The sequence below is a fragment of the Haplochromis burtoni genome, unplaced genomic scaffold (genome assembly GCF_018398535.1).
Source record: "Haplochromis burtoni strain Fernald_Lab_line unplaced genomic scaffold, NCSU_Asbu1 Contig_139, whole genome shotgun sequence".
Taxonomy (NCBI): domain Eukaryota; kingdom Metazoa; phylum Chordata; class Actinopteri; order Cichliformes; family Cichlidae; genus Haplochromis; species Haplochromis burtoni.
Genome location: NW_024582500.1, coordinates 369,758 through 389,365, shown reverse-complemented (window position 1 = coordinate 389,365; position 19,608 = coordinate 369,758). Strand labels below are relative to the sequence as shown.

Genomic DNA, 19,608 nt, shown 5'->3' with positions numbered 1-19,608 from the left:
TTTATTAAGATAACTGAGGGATTCAGCGCGTGGTTAAACTTCTTTACACGGAAAGGCGAGTGTCACTGATATGCCCCACTTAAGGCCAAAGTGGCCCACGTTGTACAATGAGCTTCACATCCCTGGTCTGCACCTTTAAACCTTTTTTATGTGGTTTCCTCCACACTGATCTTGTAGCAAACACTATAACAACAGGGTGTTTTAAGAAAACTCAACTAAAACAGCAATGCTGGGCTCAAATTGCACATTATATTTTGTCTGTTAGAATAGTCACTGTGTCATATTAGACAATTATAGAATCATAAATGTTTATTACCCTTTGCCTTTTAGTCAGTCATGCTAAAGAAAGTAAACAGACAGTGTGTGTATATCATAGAATGACTGTGACGTGTTCCTTAACTCCAGGGGCGGGGCCTATGTTCATGACAGTAACTCCATTATCATTTGTGCTAGCGACAAAAAGCCTGTATGAGACTTGGATGATAAAGGGTTAATTCCACCTAGTTACAGCAGCAGCAAGGTTATTTTGATTTTGCTTGCCCGTGTTTAGTTACAAGGATAACTGAGTGGTAACTCTAAGCACACCTATCTTCATGACTGCCCTACAAGCACTGATCATTTCTTGATTTGGGCTACATTTACTTGCTTGACTCCATAGTCACAGCTGAAGGACTTAACGGCTGAACTGTGGCTATAAAAATAATAAATATCTATATTTTATAGATGCATTGATGTGCTGGGTAAGTATCAGCACAGGCCTTGTTGACTTATATTTGGTATATTGGCAAATAAATAGCAAATAAAATGTTTGCATGTATCTGCTGTATTCCATCAATTTTAAAACTTTAATACAGTTTTATGCTGTTATGTTGCAGATTTCCTATTTCATAGTTTCAAGACAGGCCAGTCACTATTTTATAAAATCATGTTATAGTATATAAAGGAAAGGCAACATAAATAGTTTGAATTGCCTTATACTGGCGCTGCTCTTCTTGTAAGTCTAAATTTTGCACAAAATTCTGCTTTTTTTTCAGTGCTTTACAACTACTTCACTCTAAAAAAACTGGCAAATGGAAACTATAATCTGATTTACTTTACTGATTAAAAAAAATATATCTTAGTTTGTGTTTTATTGTTTTGATGTTGAAGCTGAGGTCTGTGTGTAGTCCAAACGGGGGCGCCATCACGGTGCCTGGCCCGGCGTGCGTCTGTGTGGAGGCTCGTTGGACGAAGGGAGGGACGTGCCTCATCCCGACGGACGGAGAGCTGCTGCCATTGGCTCCTGCGACGTTATAAATGTAGACAAATGGAATTTACCGGCTCAGAGCAGGCGGAGACACCGGGGGAGGAGAGCAGGCGCGCAGGCTTGGACGCACCGAGACCAGCTGCTTCTCGACGGTTCACACACACCCACCCAGGATTGGACTCATTTTTAAAAACGATTCAAATCAATGAAGGAGAGACGCCCGTGTCAGAAGTTATCTCTGAAATCCAGCATGGATCCCAGTCAGAGTGTGAAGTGTAAGATAGTGGTGGTGGGGGACAGCCAGTGCGGGAAGACTGCGCTGCTTCACGTGTTCGCCAAAGACTGCTTCCCTGAGGTGAGACCCTGCAGCCTGCTGGACATGATGCATGTTAATAACACACACTGATACCACGACCAGCGCATCTCATTGTTCTTCTGAACCTGGCTGTGTCACGTGGATTGTTCCAGTAGTGATGAAGGACATTCATGTTGTAGTGCTTGATACGTGTTGGGATCTGAAACCTAAACGTAGTAGTACCAACACCTTTGTAGTACACGATCGTGGTAATAGGGTAATAAATCTAACGTTGCTCAGTTTCTTCAAAGTTTAAAACCTGGCAGGCTTCCTCCCTGACCTCCCCTCTTCTAAATGTTTCCTGCAGAGCTACGTCCCCACTGTGTTTGAAAACTACACAGCCAGCTTTGAAATCGACACGCAGAGGATCGAGCTCAGTTTGTGGGACACCTCAGGTAATCCTCACTTCCAACAACCTCTCTGTCTGACTCATGCTCCAAGTGTCACCTTGTGTCAGTTGTGGCGGTGGTGTGGACATGTTCTAACATGCATCTCTGTGATCAGTCACTCAGTTGCTGATTTGAATGATATGGAGCTAGTTTATTATTAACTTTGTGGGGTAGAATTCACCCATGTTTGACTGCATCATAAATAAATAACAGGTTTTAGCCCAGAATGTCCAAATCAGGAGACAGGAGAGTCCCAGGGCAGCTTTGTTTTTTCTCAAATAATGAAATTAATCTCTGACCCATTTTAATCAATGTAGCACAGTTAATCCTTTCCCATAGTCTGGAGTCGCTGTTCCTCGAAACCGCACGTTTCCCCTCAGATTAGATCGGGGCTTACCTTTTACCTACATGGAAACGTTCAGCCTCGTAGCTCAGTTCGAGCGCAGGAACGCCTCAGTGGAATGGATCTGATTTATGAATTCCTCCCAGCTGAGCAAAGCTTAAGTGGAAACAGGAAAGGAAACATAATGATAGGCTGAACGAAGCTCATATTCATACATCTGGTGAACACACTTTGAAATTCATCCTGCTTCCTGTGCTTTTCGGGAAGGTTGAGCAACATTGGCTCAGCAGCTTTTTTTCTTTTTAATCTCCTGTGGGTTGGACTTTGTGTTTGGGCTCTGAAAACCAGCATCGTGTGTGTGCGTGTGCGTAAACAAACCCATTTTCCCATCGATCATTGCCTGAGCACTGAATAGCACAGCAGCGAGGTGTATGTTTCATGTGTGTGAGCATGTGGTGTTTGTGTGGGAATGAGAGGAAAATCCCTGGCCTGGAATTCCTGAGTGACGTTTGGGTAACTTGAAGATCGAGGTTAGCTTGAGATCTTTCTTTCTGAAACGTCAGACCGGAAAATCCAACAGCAGCTTCTTAAAATCCAGATTTCTGAGCTGTTTTATACTTCAGAGCAAATGAAAGTAAAAGCATCTGCAGAGTGGCGCTCCTTTGCCGCCTCAGTAACTCTACAAGAAAGTGAAACAAGGACATCAAATTGAAAATTCCTTCATCCCTCCAGTTTTGTGTGTAAATGTGGAAAGGCGAAGAAATGAAAACTGGCCCGAGTGAGAATTTTCTTTTATTGAATTGTGTTGGCTGCCTGCCTGGAGCCATTTTTCTTTTTCTCTCTGTTTCATAAAAGGAGGGTTGGGGGTGGTTTCCTATTAGGTGGTTTCCTATTAGATCATTGGATTTTAGAAGGTGCCAGATACCCCTATACCAACCCCTACCTTCACTCCAAACCCACACCCAGCACACGAACACACACACACACACACACACACACAGTGACCAATTGATGCAGCTTTCAGCTTGACTGGTCCCTTTTTTTTTTTATTTGAAACCCCCATCTGCCACAGCCAATCCAATTGATCCTTTATTTCCTGAGGTGTGTGTGTGTGTGAGACCCAGGCCTGCACTCTGACAAAGACCAACACGGAGGGAGGAAGACAAACATTGTGGACTGCCACCCGCTCTTCCCCTCCCTCTCAAACACACACCTCCACACACACACCGAGGTGGTCTTTGTTCTGCAGTGATGAGTGGCCTAATGAGCAGCCTGCTGTTTATGTGTTTGTGTTTAAAGGGGATGGTGAAGGGAGTAATTCGGCCCATTAAGGTAAATTCCTGCCAGTTATACAGCCTTCCATTTGCCCCCCTCTCCCCAACCTACTTGTCTGCTCTAGCATTGCCACCCCAGTCTCAGGGTGAGGTCCGCCGGGGCCAAGGCGCGAGCCTTTGATGCTTCTTTCACCAACAGGGGAAGTGGTTTACGTTGTCTGCCTGTCTGCCTCCGTGTCTGAATGAGCAGGAAAAGTGCTTGTTTGAGAGTCAAACAGGAGGATAGGAAAACCGTGTGGGTAAACAGAGCAACCCCCGTGGCTCAGCACCTGCATGCCTTAGGTCTTTTCTCATTTTACAGAGTGGAAATGAGCATGGATTATTTTTTTCAAATCAGAAAATCCACCAACCCCACAAAACATAAAAAAAAAAAACCCCAATTCAAGCATCAAATTCTTAGATTTGGAAAGCAACCACCAAGTAGGAGTTACCCTTTTTACAAATGATGGCTCCGACTTTTGTTCCTTATTCAGTGGGTTTCATTTTTAACTCCTTGGTGTTGGAACAACAAGCAAAAAAACGAAACATTCACAGAGCTTTGGTTTAGGTGACCCATTTCTACATACATTATATTCGCTCTCTGTTTTGGTCTCCATCAGCTCCACCAGCTGCTAGCCAATCTGCTCTGCTGTGGCATTTGTTGTTTTTAAAAATGTATCCTTTCTCTGAAAACAGCTGCTCGTTGCACCTGGAAACAGTCATTAAGAAAGACCAAGACTGTAAAGCTATGAGCAGTTAGACCAAAACAACAAGCTGAAAGATGCTAAAAGGCCAAGTAGTAGAGCTAAAGGAGACCGGAGACTTTCTTTGGTCATATGACCTCTTTGTTTATATTAAAATGTCGATGAAAGCAACTTCAAAACTGCTGTCGTTTCATTTCCTGTCAATCAACTAATTGTTTCTTTACTAATCCGAGGCTCACAGAAGATTGCTTTAAACTGATTTTGCACTTTTCACAGTTGAAATATTCATAATATACTTACGCTGGAACTGAACTGCAGGAAACGGCTTAGTATTTTCATACTTCCGAAATTGGTCTTGCACAGTTGTTCCAACTGTTAGGCAATTTCCCAAAGCTACAACAAATATGTTTTCGAGCTTAACAGGAAAAATACAAGAACTAGAGGAGTTCAGACTTTTCCAGTTCTAGAAATCCCAATGGGAAACATCAGACCCAGTGGATCTCATTTGACAATATTTATCACAGGGAATATATATATGGGGAAAATAGTTTTTTTTGTTTTGTTTACTGCGCACATTCAAAGTTGACCCACTTTGCAAAATGGGAAGAAAGACAGATAAAGGAGTTGTAATGGAAGATGCATAATAGCAGAGCTTGGTCAGAGCAGACAGATCATCTTGCCCTTCTATAGTTACTAGAGCATATCACATGTCCTGTTTCCCATGTAGTGCAGGACAGCTTAACTATGGGACTTTTGCATGCACTCAGTAAGCTTCTCTGCTACTCTCTCTCTGACACACACACACACACACACACACACACACACACACACACACACACACACACACACACACACACACACTCCCCCCGATTCTTCAGTCTGTAACCATTGTTGGATTGGATCACATTTCTGGGTTCAGCGAATTGGAGCCGCATGTCTGGCATTCCTCAGACTAAAGGTTTCTACTTCCTCCACTACAAAGACCCCCTTTGTACCCAGCAGGCCCAGATCCTCAGCCAGTGAAAGAGAAGTGGTGTGGATCACTAAAGCCTTACCTCGTTTCCAGAGGGGAGAAATCGAATCATGGTAGAATTTGCTGACCGACAATGGGATGGTGATTGTGAAGCAGTGTATGAACTGAAGGGCAGTGGGATCCTGGGAGAGATTAATGGACTTCCTGTCTGCTAATGTCATGGAAGGACTTTTTTTTTTTTTAAACACCTGACATTAAAATCCATGTCCGGCCTTCACACTGAGCACTTTGCATTCTTGGCTCCCCGTGCACGTGTCCTGCCAGCCCATCACTGAGAAACATCTGACTGTCCTAAATGCTTCACCAGCATCCTGTTTGGCCCGACTCTTGACTCTTACCCAATTTGTACTTTGTTATTGTGGCCAAAGTAACCTCTCGAAAGCTTGTATAAGTAAAGTTTATCATATCTCAATGTCTTTTCAGGAAGTTTCTTTCAGCTGGATTACACAATTTGAGAAGGGAAATAGATTTCCTGTTTTCAGCCCTTCTGGTGGACTTTCTTCAGTTACTGATTTCGAGACTTTATCATGGCTCATGGAGTGCCATAAGATAGTATTGTATCTTAAACAAATTTAGCTACACTGCAATCGATCCTAGTGTAACGTAATGTGCCGTGATGTACTGAAACGGTACAGTATAGTGTAAAGTACCAAGCAGTAATCTTGAGTCACCTCTAGCTTCTTTATATTTATTGAAACATGAAGAAATATAAATCCAATATACGGAAGAAAACAGTCAGTTTTTACAATTTCATTAGAAATTGGCAACATTTGCTGAAGTATTTGGGAAGTTTTTTTTGTCTTTCAATTAAGTAGTCTTCAGGAATAGTTCTCCAGGCTTCTTGAAGTATTATGTATGTATTATGACACATGACACACATTTATAATGCTAAATCTTAATGGTTGCTCACCTATTATATGTTGCATAACTTTCAATAATATACTTTTTAAGGTATTAGAGCATGTTGTAGTGCATCATAGTGAACTTTAACATAACACACATGCACAACAGGGGCGACAGTGGCTCAGGTTGCCCCCTACACATCCAGTGAGTGTGATAAAAGTGCTAGGCTATGGGACTCGTAGTAGAAAGTGCTTTGAGTGCTCAAACTGAGTATAAATGTGCTCTATAAGTACCAGTACATCCAGTTACCACTTACATGTGTTAACACAACATACCAGTGTGTTACAATGGTATTGCTATATTAGATTTGGCTATTTAACACAGTACACACTGAATTATTAAATTGCGTCCAAAGATATCTTTTGTTAACCTGCTATATTTGAGCATATTTTGTGATACCAAAGGTTACTTTATTAATCCTTCATGTCCAGATTTTAGATTTACACAAACAAATATGGTAACCACAGCAACTACAGCAGATAGTCATAAGTGTATAAGTGCAAATTGTAGTGCGTGTGCTTGGCAGGCGAGCCGTATAAACTTGATAGTGCTGTATTTCTAGACGTGCCTGTCAACGTCTGTTGTTTCCACAGGTGTCCCCCAAAGGCCTAATGCCTCTTTTTATGTATTTATGCACACACAAGCTCACCGCCCAGCAGCTCCGTTCTGCTCAGCTATGTTAGCTATGCAGTAAACCAGCAGGCCTGCAGATCTGTTGCCATACATCCAGACTGTAGACTGTCAGCCACAGCTGGCTTACCTCAGGTCTGCATGTGCTTGTGTGAGATAAAGCAAAAGCTGTTATTGTGTGAAGTTGTATGTCTTTAACATTATGGAATATTTTGAGATTGCATGAATAGACCAGAATGTGTTTTCCACATTATTTCATGTAGATTCATTGCATTAATTGCATTGCATTTATTTATTTCTTGATCACAACAACAGTGAGCATTTAGTGGCATTCTACAGTTTCCGCTTATGTCATTGTGCCCAACAGCAAGACACAAGACAGGCTATGGTTAATAGGAGGCGAGAGAGGATGGAGGACATATCGAAAGGACAGAATAAGGGAGGACAGGGTGTGTGTCTTTCTTCCAGATTTAGAGATCCTGTGGGAGAACAATGACAGGAGCTAATTAGATGACAGTTACCAGGTCTTTGTGTGTGTGTTAGCTGTGGGATTTCCTCTTATCTTTCCATTTGGCAGGAAGATGACCTCAAAGCAGAGGCTGGTCTCAGATGCAGAGCTAACGCAGTAACGACTCTAAACAGCTAACAAAGAAGGAAACATCTGCTATTAAAAGTTATTAGCAAAACGCTTCCATAGAGGGTCGAATTTTAAATGCACCATGTTGAAATTGCAGTGGATTTACGTTGGATTTATTGCTATAAATGCACTAACGTGCAGGCAAATTCACAGAAATATGTGCAGACATAATAACACAGCAACTTCACACTGCAGCTCAGATACGCATTTCCTCTCATTAGGTTAATAAAAACAGTCTATTCATTGTGAAATGTCAACCGATTCTACAGCATGCCCTTTTAGTCGCAAGGTTTTATTTTTCCACTGATTTGTTCCAGGCTACGAGCTCTGGAATAAAAACAATCGAACAGCCCATTGTGGTCATGATCGATTGCGAGACGGTCATGAAAGAAATAAATTCTTGTGGTCTTGTGGGGGATACCACCTTCCTCCTCGCCTTATATTTGCTGTGCTCCCTTGATAACAGTTCAGCATCTGGCCTTTTGTTTAGGCGGTATCACCTATCAGGCTGCTTTCCAAAACACTCAGAGTTCCCATCCAAACTACACTGTTTAGATCAAGACATCAAAATAATTTATTCAGTTCATTCCAACACTAGATTTTAGGAGCAGGTACAGAATTAAAGGGAGCAAAAAAATTCAGGTTATATGCATCAATGCAGACACGTCTTTGATAGGCCAAGATCATAATCATAATCCTTTTTGAGCCAATATATCAGACTGTATAAGTTAGCTCGTGAAGTTGAACTTTTGTAATGGTGATACTGTGGATTTTACTGTTAAGACTGGAAATACTTCGTTTGTCCCATGTTTGGGAAAGGCGACCGCCTTCTTGGGAAGTCCACCACAACTGTTAAGGAGTTGAACGGATACACACAATAAACCGATGAGGGTGATAAATCTACTGCAAAAAAACCTATCCTGAAAACACATGTGGCTACCTCGAAATGACACTGGATGCGACAAGAAAGGTGGTTCTGACTGAGAAACCACATGCTTATTGGCTAACGACTTGTGATTGACAACTACCAATTGACCCAAAACAAGTGACTGAACCCATGATCTCACCGGGAGTGTCCACAAAGGTCAAGACAGGTCCCAGACTTATTAACCCTCTACTGCATAGCGTTGCCCTGAGGCAAAAAACCACATTTTCATGCCTTACACTGGCCCTTCAAAAAAAACAACTTTTTTTTTTTCCTGAAATAATGCTACCAGGCACATCTCTTTCCAATAAAATGATGAGTTGAAGGTGGTGTGACTTTCATTTGGGGGGGCAGGACCCCTTTCTGCAAGCTGCAGTACATGAGAGACCTCTCCATTAGGAGGCAAGATAAAGATCACTATTTTACATGTTTATAGTGAAATAAATGTATATTAAAAATACTTGTATGTGCATGAATATGTTAAGAAGCATATTTGTTTGTTCTACTTTTTTCAATTTATTTATACAGTAAAACTGTTAATTTTCATTCGTTGCCTCAAGGCAACACTGCGCAGTAAGCCTGATTTTTTTTTTTTTTTTTTCAGGCAATATAATGCATTTGCATATGTGTGTAGAGATGTGTTTGTGCATTTATATGATCATAGTCAATGTTTTTTTTACTTTACAATCTACTCATAGTTAGAGGACATGGGTGTAAATACCTTTTATGGAAGGAAACCAAGGGAATGTGCACTTTCGTGAGCTTTCAGGGAGTGACAATGAAGTAGAGGAGTGGATCCCTGAATGAGGTTTGAGGTACACTTAGGAGCTCAGGGGTCAGTTGGTAAAGTAACTGTGTCTGTGTGTGTGTTAGTGCCCACACATCAAGCAGGTCTGGCCAGGATCTGGTATCAAGTCGGCACTGCTGGCTGACTTCTGACATGATGGCACTGTCTATGTGATGGCATGCCATTTCTGGCTTGATTGTGGCTTGGTTTATGTGGCCCAGGCCTACAGAAAACAGGTCTGGCCCAGATCTAAAATCAAGCTGGCACTTCGGACTGACTGGTGTTTTGGCAGAGTGTATGTCAACCAGATATGTGCCAGGTCTGGCAATGACGCCACTGTTTATATGATGGCATGCCATATCTCAGGTAGTAGAGCAGGTTACAAACTGATCGGAAGGTTAGTGGTTTGATCCCTGGTTCCTCCAGTCTGCATGTCAAGAGTGAGAATGTGTATGAATGTAATTGAAGCGCTCAGTTAAGCGAAAGTGGGTGAACTTGGCATGTTGTATAGAGCACTTTGAGTAATCTGGGAGAGTAGAAAAGCGCTATATAAAAATCAGCCCATTCACTGTCTGAACAGAGTTTTGGCATGTTACTTTTGCACTGTTTTGCATGTTCTGGCACATGTTGTCATTGCATGGCTTGATTAAGGTACACATTAGGCTGACATCTGGGGCCAGAGCTGAAACTGTTCTGGGCCAGCACAGGGCCAGCAGTGTGTCTACAACTGGCCTGTGGCTGCACATCACCTACAGATGGCCCACATACTGCAATGAATGACGGCCCTTTGGTGGCCCAGGTAACTTGCTTATGAATATTTCAACTGTGAAAACTTGCTATTCATAAAGCAAATTAGCAAGAACTGAATTGAAATTGAATTAAAACATTTAGCAGTTGTTAATGACTGACAGCTAATGACAGAAAATGCAAAATAATGAAGTGCAATGTCTCAGCAGCTTTTCTCCTCAGTCTGTAAAATTATTGCGTTAGTTTACATTTTAATGTAATTTTTAATGTAATAAAATGTGTATATGTTGGCTAAGATCTTTTTTTTTTGTAAACATTGCTAAATGAAAAGCAGTTCTGCCATTAGCAAAGCTTAATGTGCAATTTTTCATGCCAAGTGTTGAATTACATGCAATATTAATTCTTGTGTAATTCTATATAATAACTGGGATCTCCTGCATATACATGGAGTGGAACATTATGGACATGGATATTTGAGATGTCTGTACACACACTTTAGTCGTGCTTTGTTGTGTGGGGCCCAGGCCTGGAAGCATTGTTTAAAACGATGTCATCTCCCATCCAGACTGTTTAGATTAGGAACACCAGCTGTGTGTGTGTGTGTGTGTGTGTGTGTGTGTGTGTGTGTGTGTGTGTGTGTGTGCGCGCGAACCAGTGCATTCCAGAATTTTCTCTGCAGCCGTGTTTATAAAAGACTTCCCAAGGGAACCTAAAGTTACCAAAAACAAAATTCCCCAGATTCTTGGCAGCTGCTTGTGTGTGTGGTCACTTCTTGCTTGCCATGTGATCTTGACTCACCTTGACATGACGGCAAGCTCCCCTCCCCCCAACCTCCAATGCGCTTCAGTCAGGCGGTGAGATGGGCGTCGCCCTTGCACATGGTTTCAATTTGAGGAGGGAGTCATTTCCTCGCTCTGAAGTTCTATTCCTTCAGAGAGATTTTCTGTTTCAGTAAACGATCTTGTTGTAGTCAGCACATTTTTTCTACTGATGCGGCACTATTTGTTTTTCTCGCCTAGTTGCCATGGATTATGGCTGAGCTGCAATCATGACGTATGAGAATAACTATCTGTAGTGCTCAAGTGATAATTTGGTCTTCCTTGTGCTTTCTTGAAACAGACTTTGATCCTGCCCCTCACTCGAATACTGTTATTTCATTTGTTTAAGCAAAAGCCTTCAATGCTAGACATATTTCAGGTCTTCCAATAAAAAATGAAATCTATAAAGTTTTAAATAAGAACACCTCTGCTAACCAGCTCTGTAATTCAGTTTTCTGTTCTGCAGCTCTGATGACAAGTTTCTTCTGATGTCCCTTGAGCTGGATCCCTGTGAAGATTATCCAATAATAGCAAAACTGCAAATTAAATCAGGAACATTTCTTAGCCTGAGCTGGCCACGTGTTTCTTTGCTGTCTGTTGGAACAAAAGAGGCTGCTCGCACAGTTATGCATACAGCAGTTTTGTCCTTGCGCAACAGTGTGTGAATGCAGTTCAAGTTTCTTGTTTTCCTTTGTTTTAGGATCTCCATACTATGACAACGTGAGGCCCCTGTCCTATCCCGACTCCGATGCTGTGCTCATCTGTTTCGACATCAGCCGCCCAGAAACGCTCGACAGCGTAATGAAAAAGGTTTGTTGCTCCTCTCGGGCAAATCCATGCAGGAAACACGTCTTTAAGCTCTATTTTTAAACATTCCACTCAAGTACTTTGATTTTTGTCTGAACTGGTGACAGAGGCCTGGATCAAAGGTCTGCAGTCATTTCTTTTTTCTGTGATCTCAGTCATGTGAAGTCGTATAGCTGTAATGTGACTTCAGTGTCAGGTCAAAACCCTGCTGTGGCTGGACGTGTCACTGGCTGATTCTCACATGTCCAAACGTGTGCTGTACATCAAGCAACACAGGTGGTGTCAGTCATCTGACTGGTGGAGAAACTACAAAATGTAAAAGTCATTATCTTCCCACATTAAAACACACCTGGCATGTGCTCCTATTTTTGCAAGGCATTTCCTGTTTTTGCGCTGCTTTCTGCCGACCTGGAATGTTTTCTCAAAGCAACTCACGTTTACCAGAATTAGCGGTCGAGACAGAAACAGTTTTGTCTCGCTCATTAGGAACAGAGATGACCTCAGATGCACTGAGATTTTTTGGCCCTTTCAGTCTGCCGCTTTGATGGGTAACATTAGTTATCTAACCATTTGTTGTCTTGTGTTGCACACTGTAATTGAACCTGTCGTGAGTAATTGGGAACACGTCATATACAGCTAATTGCTAAGCTTGAACTGAAGCTTAAAGTGCTTAAAGCTGTGCTAGTCGAAGAATGCGTTTCAGACGATGAACGTCTACATGAGACTTAACCTCGGTTTAGGCTTTTACAAACAAACTTCCTCCTCAGATGTCAATGAACTTGATCCCCTGACCAGCCAGACAGCCAGCCCTGAGGCACATTAGCCTCAGATTAAAGCCCCAAGAGAAATGCCATTGATCACAGAGCGTTTATTGTTGTCAGGGAGGAAACATGGAGATTACTTCTAGTTCCTTTCTAGGGTTCAAAGCAATGAAGGGCTTCAGGAAGTGGCAGCTTTAACCTTTGTACTTAAAGGGCAGGTGAGGGGGGGGGATTTCATCAAATTCTTTATTACAGCAACAAACATTTGAACACACTCACAAGAAAAACATTGTTTTAAAACACAAAATTTACTTTATTTTTATGTCAGAACTCCTGAATGATTGAGGCTATTTTGTCTTTCTTCACAGTGGAAAGGTGAGATCCAGGAGTTTTGTCCCAACACCAAGATGCTGTTAGTCGGCTGCAAGTCGGACCTGCGCACCGATCTGAGCACACTTGTGGAGCTTTCCAACCATCGACAAGCGCCAGTTTCTTACGACCAGGTTTGTAGATTAAAAGAACATTTTGAAATGGTAGATGGTTCCAATTTCCTGACTCTAATCAGGTCATTGCCGTGTTTAATTGACCCCTGCGAAAGTGTGCAAATCCTTTTGTTATTGACGCAAGCTCTTTACAAAAAACAGAATCTCAGTAAGCCTGAACGTTTTCCTTCTTAGGGTTCCAGCATGGCCAAGCAGATCTCGGCGCCCTACATCGAGTGCTCGGCCCAGCAGTCAGAAAACAGCGTCAGAGACATTTTCCATGTGGCCACGCTGGCCTGCATCAACAAAAACAACAAAAACGTCAAACGCAGCAAGACCGCCCGTGCTAGCAAGAGGATTTCACACATGCCTGGTAGACCTGACCTGGCGGCCGTGGCCTCGGACCTCCGGAAGGACAAAGCCAAAAGTTGCTCGGTCATGTGATTGCACCGACTAAATCAGATCAGACTGAGGAGAATGAGGACAGAGCACAGTGCAAGCAGGAAGTTAGGGGGCAATGCTCCCTCCTGCATGCTAAAGACCCCTTATTTGTCTGGAAAGGGGTTCTATAAGCTTAATTCATGTACATGTTACTGGAATACTCTGCACCAATGAAAACTCAATGCATAGTAAGCATCCCACTCAACGCGGCCCCCACCCCTGCCCCACCAAAAGAGGAAGCTATCTATCACCTGCCTGGGGATGTGACCTGCTTCCTCTGGGAGGACAAAGCGGATGCAGTCAAGGCTTTCCATGCTAACAGGAAATGAGCAGGGGGAATGATGTCATTAGGAAATGCTCATTTATAAAAAGATGCGTAGGAACATGTGGTCTCCTGAATAAGAGCGAGAGCCGGCAATGGGGTGGTAGGTAGGGGGGTGCTGCCTCAGGGGGAGGAAATAAAGAGGAACTGCTGTTGTTTGTGCTGGATCAAAGACTTCTTCCTCGGAGGGCTTATACAAGAACTCGTCACTGTGGTTTGAAACTGATTCACTCCCACCTCTACTCCTGTAACTGTTAGTCTGTGTGCAGAACAGATTAGAAGAATTTCTTAATTTCTTTCAATGGAAACATGAAGCTGAGTGTCCCCTGTCTCTGATATGTTGTCGGTGTAATGTGAAGTCATTGGTGTATAACTGTGTCATTGCTTTATTTTCATCCTGATGAGATTGAACCAATACTACATTCTCTTACATCAGCAACTATGGATAGACTCATGAAAACAAATGCACACTGCAACAGTGCAGGTTAGCCTTTTATTTTCTCCAAAAACAGAAATGGTGTACTTTAACCCTTTTATTGGGCCCTAAATGGGTCCAGTGAGCTTTAGCTTAACAAAAATTAGCAACCAAAAATAGAACACTGTATATGAAATATGGACATAGCCACTGTGACTTATCCACAACCCTAATGCTAGCCACAACCATGTTGGGTTTTTTTGAACGAAAAGTTACATTTTGGACAAGAAGATGAAGTTGTGACTTAATGCTAATGAGCTTTGTTAGCTAGCTCCATTTGAATACAATACACAAATGTCAATTGACTGATAAAATACTAGAATTTTGCTCCCAGATCTGAGCTGGATGAAGATATATTCGCATCCAGATAAACCACAGATAAAAGATAGATGTAGCAAGTGTGATTTCACCTACTGATTAGTAAGCTAGTCGGCTGCCATCTTGGTGATTTGAAATTAGATTTGAAGCGCAAGAGGCAGATATGACTGAGATACCAATGGAGACCATGGAGACTGTATATTTACAGGTTGTTAGCTAGTGAACTAGCTAACAGTTGTAGTTAGCTATATCCTTCGTTCTGTAATGAGGATCATTACAATTCTTTCTCATTATGAACCAATTCTTGCAATTGAGCATATAAAATCAGAAGGTCGTCACAGAACAAAGGAGCTGAGAGCCGTTTCACCTTAGACCTACAACCAGTGTGTTTTTGCAGCCAGAGAAGTTTTTCCTTTGCTGGACGAGTTATAAAAACTGTTAAGAGGTGTCATCAAGGTTCAAACTGTTTCCTGTACCAGCCTGCAGATATTATTATTTTTTTGTTTAATAAATGCTGTAAATATAGGCATTTTAATATAGGAGTCTCTGGGGATGGACTTGCTTTTGGAGCTAGCCCCAAGTGACATTAGAAAAACTGGAGTTTTTGGTATTTGGCTTACTTTCTCATCTTCTGGAGGATCCCCTCGATTTTAACAGGCTGGAATCTTTGCGTCACGAATCACAGCACATTAAAAGAGGATTCAAACAGAAGAAGATCAACAATAACTTACCCTAAATGTCCAAATTGGAGGAAGCTGTGGTCGATTAGCTAGACTACGAAAACCTCTGCAGGAATGAACCATCCCATGACAGGAACAGTTTTTGTCTCATAAATATCTGCAAACTGGATTACTGTATTGGTCACTGAATAAACGAGCGAGACAACCAAAGGATGAAGAACTTTGCTGATATGTGGTAAACTTGCTAAAGCTCAAATTAGACTTACATGCTGAGTCTACCATGTAGCCTATGCTAGTGACAGATGGTATTGCCACCATTTGTACCTGTGTGGGCTATGTTGACTCAATGTGTAGGTTACATTTTTAGTACATTTCTGCACTTCAGTTTATCACGTAGGGCTTTAGAAGAGTTACATCATACTTATGGCGCAGATTTAATGCAGAAACATACATTCACTGTAATTAGAAGGACTTTGCCCTCTTCAGTATTAAAAGAAGAGATTATCAGATATTTGGAATACCATAAATGCCACAATACAGATTACATGTTTTTTTTGTTTTTTTTAAACTAGTCCACTTAGCAGTTAGCTTGCTAGCCCTCACTGCACTGCACGTTTCGCAAACCTCTGGAGATGAATTTTGCTGTTCGACTTTATGCTGTGACCAGACCTTAACTCGGAAAGGATGATTGTATTTTTTTTCTTCCTTGGGTCATTTCAGTGTTTGAGTATCATGACCTCCGCAGTAATGTCACATAATGTAAGAGATTTGTGTCAATTTCAAAATTAGTCTTGAGAAACAAGTGTTTTTGAACTAGTGTTTTTTTCCTTCCTCTCAAACAACAGTGCAATGACGCAGCTGTTTAAATATCAACGGTATTGATGCACTTTTAATGTGACCATCAGTTTCTCAATTAGCTTGTTCAAATGCCAGTGCTGTCACATTTGTCAGCTCAGCGCCCGTGTCCCTATTTTCTTTTCCCAATCCTTTCTTCCCGGTGTATACACACGTTTTCTTGAATGTTGATGTCACCTTCAAAATGTCTTTGTCAATGTTGTTGCCATAATATTTATTGAATTCTATATTTTTCCCTTTAGAATAAATGCCAATAAAACTGAAGAGAAGTGTGTTTGTGTTCATTAAGGGAAGAAAGAGATCTCAGTTCATAAGTTCAGTATGTAGTTTGATTATCCTTCATGGATGGTCACGTACTGTTAAATTATGCCATGCAGACATTATAAGATTTATTGTGCTTTGAGTTCACAAAGGGAAGCTCTGATTTGGATCCTCTTTTGCTTTAGATTTCCAGCAGACTAGATGCCTCACGGCTACACTGACAATTCCAATAGAAACAACATCTACAAACTCCAATGCATCTATGGGACAACCTCATTTATGCTTCTGTAAGAGAGCAATGTGCTTAAAGGCATGAAGTGTGCTAGAAATCCATTCAAAGAACCTAAAAAGGTGGCTTCAGCTATTGTGCTTGTTAAGAGAGATTCTGTACAGTCATTTATTTACTCTCCCATCAAAAATCCAAATCTCATACATTAAAGATAACCAGCTTATTGTTCTGCAACCAGACTGTTACGATCCCCCCATACTCCAACCCTTCCCAAAATGCATGTGAAAGTATGACCAATGTGGCAGAAACTTGACCCCATTTCAAGGGATTAGTCAGCAGGGGACAAATTCTAATCAGAATCAGGTTTTCTGTAAATAGTTTTAGAGTTTTCTGGTACACAGTTGCTTGATTGCTGTTTCTTAAACATTTATTCCTAGATACAGCAGCTTCACTGTGATGCCCATGCAATCATTCTCATTTTCACATACTCAGACACACTGTTTTGACAGTAAACCAAAGATGTTATGCAAGCAGAGGGGAATCTGGCATAGTAAAAACACACTTTATACCAAAATCAGATGCGGACACCTATGGAGGCCCCCCTCCATAGGTGTCCCTTCATTCCAGCTCCATCTGAGTGTTTATATGTAAACAGATACCACAGCTATCTGAAGGAGCATGAAATGACTGTACCTGTTCACAAATCATATGTTTATCTCTTCTATTGATATATTCAATCATTTTGTACTTTAAAAAGTCAATAAATCTCAAAATCTGGAATTGAATCTATAATAATTTTAATTATTAAGCTATTAGACATTGTAATGTATGCGACTTTACAAAGTTTACATTTGTGGTTGGTAGCATTTGTTTTTGGGTTTGTTTTCCTTTTTCTGTGTGATGACCCACGTTTAAATTTACTCACCTGGGGCATTTTCATCCTGAAAATGGTGCGCACTTTTTCCTGCTGTCTGGGTTGATTGGCATGCTTCCTTAAGAACAAAACAGCAACAGGCTTTTTACTTTTGTCTCTTTCGGTAGGTGCGTCGGGAGTGGCGTGTAAATATTTGACAAGGCACTGCACACAGACGACAAGCTTCCATATCTTGTGTATTATAAGAGTGGTCTTTAATGTACCGCCATTTCCGTACAAATAAATGTTTTGCTACATTATTTCAGGCCTGGACAAAAGGCACACCTGTGATCGGTTGTCTTGTTTGTACAGGTGCAGCTTGTGTAAGGCCTGCTCATTTCCTCCACTCTGAGCGTTGCAGCTGAAATGTGAAGGTGGCTTTAAGCTTTTGTTTGCTGTTTCTCATATGTGAAACGTACAGAAAGACTGGGATTCAAATCGCTTGGAAAGTATAAATATACATCCTTTCTTCTGGGGATTTATGAGTGCTTACTGTTAAACTTTACTCTGCCCTCTATTCAGGTTGTTTAGGGAGAAGAGTAATCTTTAATCAAAAGGAAATTAAATGACAGAGAGGTCTGAGGTAACTTTGGGTGGAGAACCTGCACCACCTCAATCCTTTTCTTTCTACAGAGAAAGCTGATGCAGCTCAATTTGAATATTTAGACAGAGCTGTTGAAATTATCAAAAAGTCCACGAACCTGGCCGTAGTCTCAGCATGTAGTCTCATTATTTAGATCTTATATCCAAATAAAGTAAGGAAATCCCTGTAGACCTCCAACCCTGCCCCCTCAAAAAAAAAAAAATCATTTGGTCAGATAAACGGGGATGTGTAGATTTTCATTCAAATAAGTCACTTGTTCTATAGTCTAGCCCTCATTCACATGGATGCATTGGGTGCAGCACAGGACTCAGTATCTTGTCCAAGGACACTTCGAGATGGGATAGAGCCACCGACCACTTGAGCCGCCAACTTTGCTTTACAGCAAGTTCCCGAGGAAACACTTGATACATTTTGTGCTGCTGCTGCAATATTGCGCTCTGGCTTTTGTACTTATCTTTGTTGCATAGACAAATAGCAAAACGTTAGCGCCACCTTTAAGTTCGTAGATACAACAAATTGCCATTTTGGAAACCTTTTCTTCTGACACCTCTTTGTCAAACATCTATGAGGTATTATGCTCACCAGGCAAGAAAAGCACATTGGCTCTTTTTCTCTCTGATTAAGCAGGTCACGAGACATGATGCCCTGTGCATGTAGCTAACAGCTTCTCTACACTACATTGTAGCGTGTTATATTTACTGATGACATTCCAAACAGGACTAAAAAAAGAATAATGGATCATTTCTATACAGCCTGTGTTGATTGAGTAATTCACTCTTCTGAAAATTTGTTGTGTTTTTTAATCTCATCTAATTTTTGGAATTTCTGTTAAAATTCCTTAGGTGCACAATGATGTAGCATTACAATGCTTTCTTTTTATCCATGATAGACTATTATATGATTGCCAACTATAATTTAATCTCAGTATCCACTGGTATTCGAGACAACTTGATGCAATATGAGATAATCGGGGGAGTTAAAGGGGGCGATCGTGGCTCAAGAGTTGGCAGTTCGTCTTGTAATTGGAAGGTTGCCAGTTTGAGCCCCGGCTCCGACAGTCTCGGTCGTTGTGTCCTTGGGCAAGACACTTTACCCGTTGCCTACTGGTGGTGGTCAGAGGGCCCGGTGGCGCCAGTGTTCGGCAGCCTCGCCTCTGTCAGTGCACCCTGGCCCCGGGGCGGCTGTCACCATTCACACACTGCCATCACCAGTGTGTGAATGGGTGGATGACTGAATGTAGTGTAAAGCGCTTTGGGGTCCTTAGGAACTAAGTAAAGCGCTATACAAATACAGGCCTTTTACCATTTAATCAAATACCCTAGCTACTAATCTACACTCAGAAAGGCCCCTCCTTTGTGACAAAGCTCTCAACATGAGGCTTTATAATATGACATTCCTAACCGGTGGATGATGTTGTGGTTATGTCCATCTTTTTACTGTCTGTGTTGTTTAATTCAACTCAATTACATTTTATTTGTATACCACCCAGGTAAGATAAAGAACCTGCAAGACCCTACTCTAGTCCTAGAGAGAAGGCTTAGGGGTTAACCTGCTCTGGCTCTCATTCTACCTTTGAAAACTCTTGGAACCACAAGTAAGCTTGCAGACTAAGAGCAAAGTGGTCCAGTCT

The 19,608-nt window shown here is 41.6% G+C and overlaps 1 protein-coding gene across 1 annotated transcript; it reads left to right on the top strand.

Moving 5' to 3' along the window:
• The first annotated feature begins 1,310 nt into the window (after positions 1-1,310).
• Positions 1,311-16,235, top strand: rnd3a (Rho family GTPase 3a). The gene is made up of 5 exons (XM_005933915.3): positions 1,311-1,601; positions 1,909-1,996; positions 11,531-11,640; positions 12,767-12,901; positions 13,076-16,235. Exons 1-5 carry the CDS (start codon positions 1,452-1,454, stop codon positions 13,322-13,324), a joined length of 732 nt encoding a protein of 243 aa, XP_005933977.1. The 5' UTR covers positions 1,311-1,451; the 3' UTR covers positions 13,325-16,235.
• The last annotated feature ends 3,373 nt before the right edge of the window (positions 16,236-19,608 follow it).